Here is an 11,080-nt window from a genome sequence, read left to right as displayed (position 1 = left end):
AAAAAAAAAAAAAAAAAAAAAAAAAAAAAAAAAAAAAAAAAAAGAGGCAATTTTGCAGGTCCTCCTTCTGCAAAACCTTTCCCCGACTTCAATGAGGAGATAATCTTTCTGTGATTATGACCAAACCCTCCTGTTGCTTAGCAACACATAATTAAGGAATATGTTTTCAGATCCGCTTTGCAAGCCCAGCCATTATCAGATGAAATTACTGGAGCAACAAATGTCATCGCCATGCAAATTAGTTGGTTACAAAGAAAGAATGCTTGGCTGTGAGAGAAGGCACAGCCCCCCCCACCGCGAAAAATTACCTGACTGCCCTCCTCCTGCACATTGATTTTAAAAAGTCAAATAAAGTATAGGATCAGACTTTAAAAAAAATATCAATGAGACAAAACAAGAATCTTGAGCAATAGAAAACAGAAAAAACCAGGCAGCAGAGAAATAAAAGTGCCTGAAGGCCGATTCTATGAAGCAACAGAAGCCACGACAATTTCCAGCAGTTCCACCATCTCATAGAAAATGTAAGGTTTTTATCTCAGGGATATGCAAACCTCCCAACACCTACCAGTTATTTCAGGGGCACTGTCAAAATGATAGATCTTATTCTGTCATCATTATAGCCCTCATAACACTGGTTATTTAGGAAAAATAAGCACACAGAAAGGATTTACTTTTATAAACTATGATGAAGAGGTAAAGGAAGACTGATATATATTGTGTTTTTAGTCAAGACTCTATATAGTTAAAATAAAAATTCTAATTGTTCAGAGGATGCTGACCCAGAAGTTTAACCGTAACGGCCAAGGAAACACATGCCATCAGTCAACTTTTGGCTCATACTTTGTAGAAATCCATCTAGTGCCTATCTTCCTCCTTCCTTACCTTGGAAATATATCCTTTACCACAAGCAAGCAGAATTCCCAACTGCATTTTCCAAACTGAGACTAAATTTGTTTTTGAAACAGGGAGTTCTGCGGGATTCCAACATCTTGCTTTGTTTAACCCACAAGTGTGGCAGCACACACATTTTTAGCTCCACGGTGGTTAATTCCTGCCTTTGCTACTGCACACAGGCCCTGCAGAGGTAGGCTTCGGCAGTGAGGTACCTCAAACAGCAAATGAGCCATGGCACAATTCAGGCAAGGTGTCTGATCAAACACTCCCGCCTTCTCCAAAGCTACCCAAACTGACCTAAGGAATCCCCACCCCTGGTGCGCTGAAGGTCTGTTCTGGAGGACTTTAACCCCCTCAGAAAATAGCTGCATCTCAGCACCATAAAGGGGAACCCATAAGCCAATGTGGGCCAGCATGATAATCTGTTGAACCCAAGACAACTTGTGTCCAATGGCTAGCCCGGGAGCCAGCACAGCACTGTGGCCTTCTCGTGTGGCAGGGTTTGTGCATGCCTGCTGGCCAGCAGGGACTTAATATCCCATGCTCAAACTTCCCCAACCCGCCCCAGGCACACCCTCCCCAAGGTACCCAGCTGGGGAAGGCAGGTAGGGTATGTTACTTGGCTCCGGTGCAAGCATGGTGGACACGATGATGGGTGCCCCTGTCCGCCGGGCCACCTTCTGGTATGGTGAGTGTGGTGTGTGGAGGCTTTGGCTGACCGGTGGCAGAGCTGATGGCTCCACAGGGACTCCAGGCTTCTGCAGCAGCTGGGGGCTGTCATGGGAGCTGGGCAGTGGAGAAGCAACCACACTGCGCTCCCGCTTCAGCAGCTCCATGGGCACTGTATACGAGGTGGAGTAGGCTGTTCTGGGGCCTTGGTGAAGGGGGGCTGAGGTGCCTGGGTTCGTCAAGGCCACCCCAGCTTGCTGAGTATAAGAGGGGCCCAGGCGTGCTGTGAGAGAACAAGTGGTGGGAGAGCTATACCCAGAGTTGGAAGGGAGGTGGGGGGCTTGAGGGCCCACCCCCGGGGCAGAATAGATGGCTCTCTCCAGGAGGTGCTGGGAGGGTGCACTGGAAGGGCGCCGGGCCACATCTCCTGACTGAGGGGAGGCCGTCTGCAGGGGCCTCGCAGGCTGAGACTGCAGGGCTGTGGCACCCAGAGAAGCCAAGTCACCGCGCAGCAGCTCACTCCGATGGCTGAAACTGCTGGACCGTGTGCGGGGCAGGGGGCCTGCCCGATTCTGCCTCCGAAGCTGCATCTCTGTCCTGCAGCTGCTGGCCAGGCGGCTCAGGACACGGGCTTGGCCAAGGTTGGTTGCAACAGACTTGATGTCTGCATCCTCCAGAGTGGCCAGGGCAGCTGGGGAGTCAAAGCCTTGCTGTACAAGGGCCGCCAGAGTGGCCTCTGCAACACCCTCTGCCCGCAGCAGCGCCAGGAACTCGGGGGGCACATTCCTCTTGCCACCAGGTCCCTGGAATGCAGGCAGGTTAGCCTCAAAATTCTCGAAAGCCATCTTAGGGTGGACATTTTCCCGTAGAGGCCCGTAGCTTCGATTCAGGGACCCTGGGGCCACTCCAGTGCTGCTCTCGGGGGGAGCAGCTACGCCAGGATCCACAACCAGGCATGTTGGGGCCACCTGTCTGGCAGGGTTAGAATCCACAGGTCTCTCGCCAACGTCATTGTACACCTGACTGGATGGGTAGGCAGGTGTTTCTGCGCCGAACCTGGCATCAGGCAGTTCCCTCCTGTAACACCCGGGAGATGGTGCCCTGCCCTTCACCTGCTGTCCCGAAGGGATCATTTTACCCCCAGGATCCTGGTACAGGTGGCTGGTGTCCTGCAGCGCTGGTATCTGGCCTTGCATGTGCTCCCATGGCGCTCTGCTACCAAGCATTCTGTAGCTGGGCACTGGCTCGCTGACTCCTGGGTCCTGATAGTAGGGAGGCTCCTTGGGTACCCTTGTGCCTCTGGACGGGTCACTGTAGTAATTCTGTGGCAGGAGGGCACTATGGCCAGACATCACAGCCTGTCTGCTGTTGTAGAAAGTGAATTCAGGAGCAGAGCCCTTCCTGGCAGCCAGCGAATTATAAAAAGCCTCCTGGTACAGGTAGGGCTCAGGGGCCCCGGGCAGGGCGGTGGCCTGGGTTCGGTGGTTAGGCAGCTCGCACCAGGTCCCCTCACCCGAGCCATACGTCAGAGAGCTTCTCCTCCCCAGGGATGGCGGAGCCTCAGCATTCTCCCAAGGGTCGTCGTACCAGCCAGCAGCATCCCAGCTCTGCGAACGGCCAGTGTTGATACGCCTGCTGGGAACCGGCATCGGCAGAACAAATGACTGCAGGCGAGCAGCGGAGGAAGGCTCTCTTCATAAATCTTCAGTTACACACATCAAAACCAGACTGAGCTGTATGCGAACCCTTCCGAGACAGCAGGCACAACTGAGTGGGGTTTCTGTTTCAAAGTGCAGCCTAAATTATTAATCCTCCGAAACCTTAGTAGGCTAAATAGACTCACGGTAACTTTGCCTCTCAGTCTCCCAACAGTAGCTCGGAAGTCTGTCCTGTGCAGCTCCGTCTCAGAAAGGAGGCTGTCCTGCTAGTCCTCCTGCTTGGCTGCAGTGCTCACATGGACCTCAGCTCCCTCAGCATGCGGATTAAGAGCTAAATAAAACCCCTAAAGCTTTTGTTCCATGTGACATCTTGTTAGACTGATGAAGCCGGCTGCCTGCTCCATCCGGGCCTCCCAACCTGAAGCTGGGAATTATCCCACACTGTACCTCCAGCTGATCTGCCTCCTCTTGCCTCACCAGGGTGCTTTTAGGACAATCACTGTCTCCTTTTCTCTCCTGCCCACCCCAACCGGATTGCTTGAAAGTAGCAGAGAGCAAAACAAGATTGCTTCGATGTCAGTCTAGTCTTAATCCTCCCTGATGGATTGTTAATCTATCCATCGCACACAGCTAAGAGCAAACCCAATGTGTCAGGCAGGAAAGACTCCTGTGTGGTTCTAGGGTACAAGGTACCCCGAAAAGTGGGCCAGGATTGCAGCCTACAACACTGCCAACACTGGAACTCTGGTTCCAGATCCAATGTGTTATATGGCAGACAGATTCCTTACCTCATGATTATGACAAAGTACTGATGCTTTCATACTGCCAGGCGGAGAAAACATTTTAAGACAACAGAGATCAAGGGAAAAGGAAAAGCCCTGACACTATGGTGCAAAACCAGGAAGCTGCTGAACCCCGTCAGCTTCCTGAAAGGTGTGCAAAAGGGATGTCCCAACTATCTGGACGGCCAGGGAGGCAAGAAAACAAAAGGGGCTGATCAGGAGCCACAGAGGCAGGCTACACTGAAATATTTTAAAATGAGATCATCTGCATAATTGTAGCCATTAAATCGAAGAATATCGTGCCTTCTTCACCCACATCTTTCTCAATTTAGATTCAACTTGAATCTTCAAATAAAAGTATTAGTCACTTAAAAAAGAAAAAAAATTAGTTATGACTTGAGAAACACTGACGATTTACTGTGAGACGGGAGTACAATTCCATTTCTAGGACCTTTAGGTGCATGGCAATGCTAGGCTATTTCACCTCACCTAAACTGTTTCCTCCATAGCACACATTAAGATGGGACCGAGCTCTGTCTTAAGATGTCCTTGCTCCCTGAGGTGTGCTGGACTCCAAAAGCCAGAACTTCCCTGGTCACATGGATTAGTGAGCTGCTAGCGTGAGGGGCTGGTTGAGCCCTGCCTGAAACACAGCCCAGGCAACTTCAAAACACACAGCCACCACTCCAACATCACGGCCCTTATTTCTGACCCCAGTGCTAACAGAGCCCCAACTTATCTGGAAAAATTCCCTGGTAGATGGCAAGGAGACCAAAATCCTCTCCCAGTCCCCCCACATCCCAGGATGCATTAAAAAGGTAAACAAAAGAAACCATGCTAAAAAATGCTGACTTTTCATGTATGAATTAGGACCTTTGCTGCCAATTTCTGTAAACCCCCATTATGTTCACAATTATGGGAGAGGAATGGGTGAGCAAGATGAGCTGGCCGCATGCAAATCAGTACTTCCACAGGACCAAGATGGGTTTATGGAGAGGATACACTAAAAAAGCCAGGGAAGCGGGGCACATTAGCCCATTAGCAGGTTGAGGCAGGAAGATCTCAAATTTGAGGCAAGTGTCTCAAAATAAAAATGAAAAGGGATGGAGATATGGCTCAATGCTTCCTGGGTACAATCCCCAACACCAGAAACAAAGCAAATAAACATAAAACAAAACAATCAGGAAAACATTACAAACCCTGGAGAAAAACCCACTGCACTACAGAGGGCAGCAATGTGTTCCTATGGGGGGTGGGGTGGGCAGGCCTCCTTTCACGAGCATGACACACAGTGAAGCCTCAGCCTGAGACAAAACATCTCCCAGGTAACTTCTCCCAGGTGGCAGCTCACGCCTGCCTCTCTTCCATCCTTGGGCTCTACAGGCATCCTGGGGTGGGGGGATTCTACCTCACTGAGGATCCCACCCCTCCTCCCACTGCAGATAAAAACAACGCAGCTGGCAGGCAGGATGGAGAGCCACAGCCATGACACATACTTGTCCTTCATCAAGGGCTTCAGAATGAGGTGACCACTGTCCTTAGCACCTGTGGAATGTCTGCTATGTGCCCAGCCCAGCCCAAGGTGTTTTAGCCAACTGCTGGTCTAATTCTGCTCCGGCAGCTCAGTGGGTGGGTGTGATGATGCCACGAAGCTGGTGGGGTAGGGGTGGGGATCTTGCCCAAGGTCATAGGACTGGGATGTGGCAGCACTGGGAAAAGTGAGGGATGGACATAGAACTCCCAACCAAGGGACAAAGGAAACTTATTTAACAAAGTAATACTGATAATTTCTGGAAGACCAGCAAACCAAAAAAATATTAGCGCATCCCCCCGCTTTGAGTATCAGAGATGCTCTGAGATGTCAGAGCCAGGATCCCCAGCCTTTAACCAGCAGACGGCCGGCCACTGGCCAGTACTTAAGTATTATGTTATTCGCCCATGCTTTGCCTTTCCCTTTCCTTTGAGTTAGGTCCCTTCAGAGAGAGCTGGATCACCTCAGAGCAGAGCACCCTGGGAACAAACCCTGTGTGGTGTCTCTGCAGCATGTGGCTCCTCGTGACTCACCCACTTAACTGCCATGAGGTGCTAAGCCCGGGTGCTCAAATCCAAGGAGGCCTACTGTTTACCCCAGAGCTCCTAAGAAACCAGCCATGTTTCTTATCTGTGCTTTTGCCCACTGGAGGGGAGTCAAAGGGCAATCTTAGGGGCAGGGCAGCAGTAGAAGACAAGGCTGCAGGGCAGCTTTATCTCTACAGCTGAACCAGGAGGCCCAGATTCCATTCCCATCAATTTATAGTCCGTTCTGCTTGGAAGCCACCCAACCTCACACAGCCTCAGCTCTGTGATCTGCCAAATATTATGACAGATGTTTTCCTCTGTTAGGCAGAAACACCTGGACCTGGACTCACACTTTTCCAAACACTCTGGCACTCTTTTTAAAAAAACAAAAAACAAAAAAAACAAAAACCTGCATTCTTTTATACAGGGCTGTTTTCCTGAAAAATTGCATACTGACTAAAAAAAGGTGAAATGGGACCAGTTTCTGAAAGAGCAGTTTCATGGACTTAACTTTTTAATCCAGTAAGGACTAGCTCCATAGAAAACTACATAAGGTAAGGCTGGGGATGTAGCTCATTGGAATAGTGCCTGCCTGGCAAGCATGAGGTTCCTGAGTTTGATCCCTGGTTCCAATCAATCAATCAATCAATCAAAAAAATAAACAAAGTAAAAATAAAATGTCTAAAGTAGAAAAGTATGATCCAAAAACTAAGGAAGACAACGAAAATCTCCTACAGATAAAATAAATCAAAGAGAAAGATGATTGTGAAATGGCCAAATTAGGGTCACAAGTAAGTAATGTCTTTCCCACACTTATCCTGTAATTCCCTGCGCAATTTAAGGCACAAATTCACAAGGGCAGCGAGCAACAGAGACTCAGAGTTCCAGGAGAATCCAAACAGGTCCAGAACAGGGACAAAAGGCCAAGATGGTGATAGGGGATCCTGCTGATCGGGACCATTGGGATAGGAAAGGACCTCTGTGAGTTTAATCCCATGAAACAGAAAAACAGTCTCAGGTGCAATCAGAAACTCTAAAAGGCTGAGCGCCACTGTGAAGATCACTCAGTCCATCTAGCTTGCCGGGTTGGTCTCAAGGCCTTGGAGAGCACAGCTCACACCCAAGAGGCAGCCAGCCCTGAACTGGAGTGCTGTGTGGAACTGGCTTCCCTGTGGTGGAGGACCAGCATGCAATGGGCTTCTATCCTCTGGTCCTCCTCCAACCTCTGCCCGACAAGAAATGAGAACTTCCCTGAGGTGTCCCTGCGCCTGCTGAATAACAGAATGAAGCCAGGCCCCCCGCCCCGAAAGCTACTGTGGTTAGAGGGTCACACAGTTTTCCAGCAGAGAGGGGGCCAAAATAGGCCTAAGGAATTCCTACTTCCTATTTCAAATGTGCACGGACTATATTGGTTTTTAAATAATATTTTTGTCAAGTGCTTTACAGTTTTCTTTAAATAAATTTTCCATTTTCAAAAAAAGTGCTTTCCTTCCATCTCATACCAAAGTACCTTGCTTGCTGATCGAACTCACAGGCAAGCAGACCCCAGCACAGGTAAAAGAAGCACAGGCTGTCTGGCAGGGTTTCAAGGCAGCCGACATCTAATTTACACAGGCTCGAAAAAATGACGAGCACTGCAGACATCAGGGAATCAAGTGACACAGAAGAGCCCTAGGTGCATGGCAGCATTTGCACACAGGCTCTGTGGCATCAATGCCAATCTCCAAAGAAACTCAGTCATGGGAACACCTCAGCTCCAACCAACCCTTTCCAGACCAGCTGAGCTCTCAACAATTCCTGACCTCAGGTAACTCAGTATTAGCCAGGTTCAGTGAAAACAAAGACTGCACACATACATTTATTCCCCATTTCTTTTTCTTTTAGCACAGTACTGGGGACTGACCTACACTCCTGACCCACTCCATCCTTAACTTTTTGAGACAGGGTCTTGCTAGGTTACTAGATTGCCCAGGCTGGGCTCAAACTTACGATCCTCCTGCCTCAGCCTTCCAGAAATGATAGGCATGCACCAGTACATCCAGCCCAGACCCCATTTCTTGAATACACTACAAAATTTCTAGGAACAGTGTTATGAAAATTAAGCTTGATGCCCACTTGCACCAAGGAAAATGCCCACTCTCAAAGGTTGTCTTGAATGGGACAGTGCATGGATGTATGGACGCTGTTGCTGGACACCTGGAAATGGAAAGGCTGCTTGCAATTCTGAGAGCACAGGTACAACATGCTGACCCATACTAAGGGTCCATCAACTCTTCCCTCCTCATGGTTAACACCTCCTATGCTAATTCTTCTGCAAGTTCTCACTGTCTCGGGCACCTGACCCACTTCCCTCCATGCTGTCACTTCTCATGACATCAGACCCTGCTGTTTTGTCCTTGCTATGTACTGGGCTCAGAGCATTTTAAAATGTCTTCCTTCCTCTCTGATTTATGATGTTCCTGTCATACCCACCTCCAATGAGGATCCAGCTCAACCCTCCACCATGCAGCCTAATCACTAGTCTAACCTCTGTTACTCTGTCCCTCTTCCAAATAAACCTGTATAATCTCATCAGAAGGGGGAAAAACTGTAAGAGCAATCCAGGGGATCCAGCTGCAGGGACAGGCCACAGTTTCCTTGCAGGGTCCTCCAACGGGAGCCCTGTCCTCCACAACACATAGTTTTTCTAACTTATTGCATGCTTTGCTAAGCTTGACACTTTACTGATTCACAGGATTCAGTGGTGGGACAGGTTGTCATTCCACTTTCTCAAGGGCAAGGACTGAGTCATGTATGCAGTTACCAGGAAAGCCCTACAACCAGGACCACTTAGCTGCTGGAAAATGTGGAAGCCCAAACAGCTCCATTCACAAAGGCCTGGCCCCATTGTGAAGTAAGAGAGCAGCAAGCACCTAACAGCACAGTCAGGACTGGTTGCAAAGACCATTGTTAGGACATGAAAGGACAGATGTTTGCCCCACTCATTCCTTGAAGGAACTCCTGCATTCCATGGTGCCCGTGGGAAAAGGAGGCAGGCACATTTCCCAGTAGGGATGAGGAAGCAAGACTGATGATGGATGCACCAGCTCCTCAGAGTGAGAAACATGGAGAGACAAGGAGTGTGGAACCCCACTGTACTGTACTGTGTACGCATAGGCATCCAGGATGCAGACCTTCCCAACTACTTCCCAGCCCAGATCAGGTGCTCAGCCAGTCTTGCTAGTGTACAAACAACACCAGCCCCTCTGTTGACGGAGACAGGAGCAGGGACACACATCAAGCACCTGAGTTTTACTAGCAATCGTCACTCAACACTTTCCAACATAGTGCCCGGTGAAATTAGTAAAAGCCAATTGCTAAGAGTTCTCACTGAACATCCCAACACTTCAAGAAAGTAAAGAGAGGGGCAGGAAGCTGACAGCTGTGTATTTCCTGGGTGTCTGGTTCACCCCAAATACTAGTTAGGTTGAGAACACACCTAAGCCTAGGAACACTCTACATCCCTGAGAGGCACCGTCTTCAGGCCTCAAACCTACTATTGCCAAGGAAACTTTCCCTGATGCTCTGGTTCCAACTGAACCAGACACTGTCCTCAAAGGTACTGGTAGCAAAAAGAAAGGTACCAAGAGAAAAGCAGGCAGCAAAGACATGGCAGGTGGCTTCAGAGCACTTGAGAGAGGTCTGAGCACAGTGACAGAAAGAAGGTACTGCCAACCAGCGGGCAACACTGTGATTCACCACTGTGGGGCAAGAGCCAAAAGCAGCAGCCACAAGACAAAACTGAAGACCGAGATAAACTCCCAGCCCCAGCCAGACTCCAACTGCATCACACCTGACTGAGCCCAAAAGCACAACCTAAGTGGCCATAGCACCTGCACGTGCTAAGTTTAGGGAAATCAGGCACGAATAGATTGAGAAATGCAAAGAGAAGCTTCTGCTTGCATTTTTTGTAAGATAACATCGGAGAATTAATCAAACACCAATCTGGTTCTTGGGTGCAGAAAGTAGGGCCTGATGGGGCATGGGAAATGCTATGAACCCAATCCCTGGATGACAGTGCGGTCAACCCCAGGTGATAGGAGGGTCACTGCTCCAAATTCATCTGAAAACCATGACCAGATGAGGCAAAATAGGAAATTTTTATGCCTTGCAAGTAAATGAATTTCTGTTGATGACCATTTTCCTACCTTTACATTAGCAGAACATTGTTTTAGTGTATTCATTATATCATGGAGTTTTTAGCCATATCTAGTTGACTACTGGATATTTACACAGCTAATTAATTACAGCTAATCACTTAATTGCTGGAAGTATGCATAATTGCCTGATTCTAACATATAATTAAAATGTATAGCAACATTACAAATCCTATTTTAAAAATCTACTTTTGGGGGAATTTAAAATATTTTATTAGAAATGATCTTGCTGTACGTATTGGTACCTACCAGGCTTCAATACTTTTTCTGTGTTTTGCTTTGCAAAACTAAACAAGTAGCAATTGTACAATACATAAAAACAGAAGAAAAGTTCAGGTAAAAAACACAGCTACCCAGAACAAAAATATCCAAATAAATAAACACAAAACAAATTGATTTTGGACCAATTCTCCTACTGGAGAAAAAAGACAACTGTCTTGCTATGAAGGTTCTGATGGGCATGTGCCAGGCAAAAGAATGGAAAAACAAACTGACCTCATCCCAGCATGAAGAGCTCAGCCAGCCCCGCACAGAACTGCCCCACCAGATGCCTTAGTGACCCGGAGGCATGGTGGGTCTCAGATGTGCTCCTAAGGCCCACACACAATCTTGGGGAACAATTTCAAGGCATGTGCTTCCACAGTAGCAAGCCAGTCCTACTCAGCAGGAGAGGACTTCCCTTGAGGGAAAGCTTTCTTCTACCTCATCCCTGTAGCGTTTCCTCTGTAACTCTGACGAGAGTAGAAGAAAGCTTTCCTTCAAGGGATGTCCTCTCCTGCTCTGAGTAGAGCAGACATAAAATTTTCCCCTCTTTTGTCCTGAG

The 11,080-nt window shown here is 48.5% G+C and overlaps 1 protein-coding gene across 3 annotated transcripts in view; it reads right to left on the bottom strand.

Annotated features, from left to right (window-relative positions):
* Positions 1–11,080, bottom strand: part of Ctbp2 (C-terminal binding protein 2) — a 107,023-nt gene that overhangs the window by 30,452 nt on the left and 65,491 nt on the right. Inside the window, exon 1 of one of the 3 annotated variants that reach the window (XM_010621191.3) lies at positions 1,514–3,232. The exons of the other annotated variants lie outside the window; for them this stretch is intronic. Coding sequence (XP_010619493.1) covers positions 1,514–3,212 — 1,699 coding nt within the window. The 5' untranslated portion in view covers positions 3,213–3,232. Of the gene's footprint in view, positions 1–1,513; positions 3,233–11,080 lie in introns of those variants that run through there. 3 annotated transcript variants of the gene reach the window in all.

The sequence above is a fragment of the Fukomys damarensis genome, unplaced genomic scaffold, assembly GCF_012274545.1.
Source record: "Fukomys damarensis isolate Sample0158 unplaced genomic scaffold, DMR_v1.0_HiC HiC_scaffold_8, whole genome shotgun sequence".
Classification (NCBI taxonomy): Eukaryota; Metazoa; Chordata; class Mammalia; order Rodentia; family Bathyergidae; genus Fukomys; species Fukomys damarensis.
The sequence above is the reverse complement of the archived record's forward strand: the minus strand, read 5'-3'. Positions and strand labels throughout refer to the sequence as shown.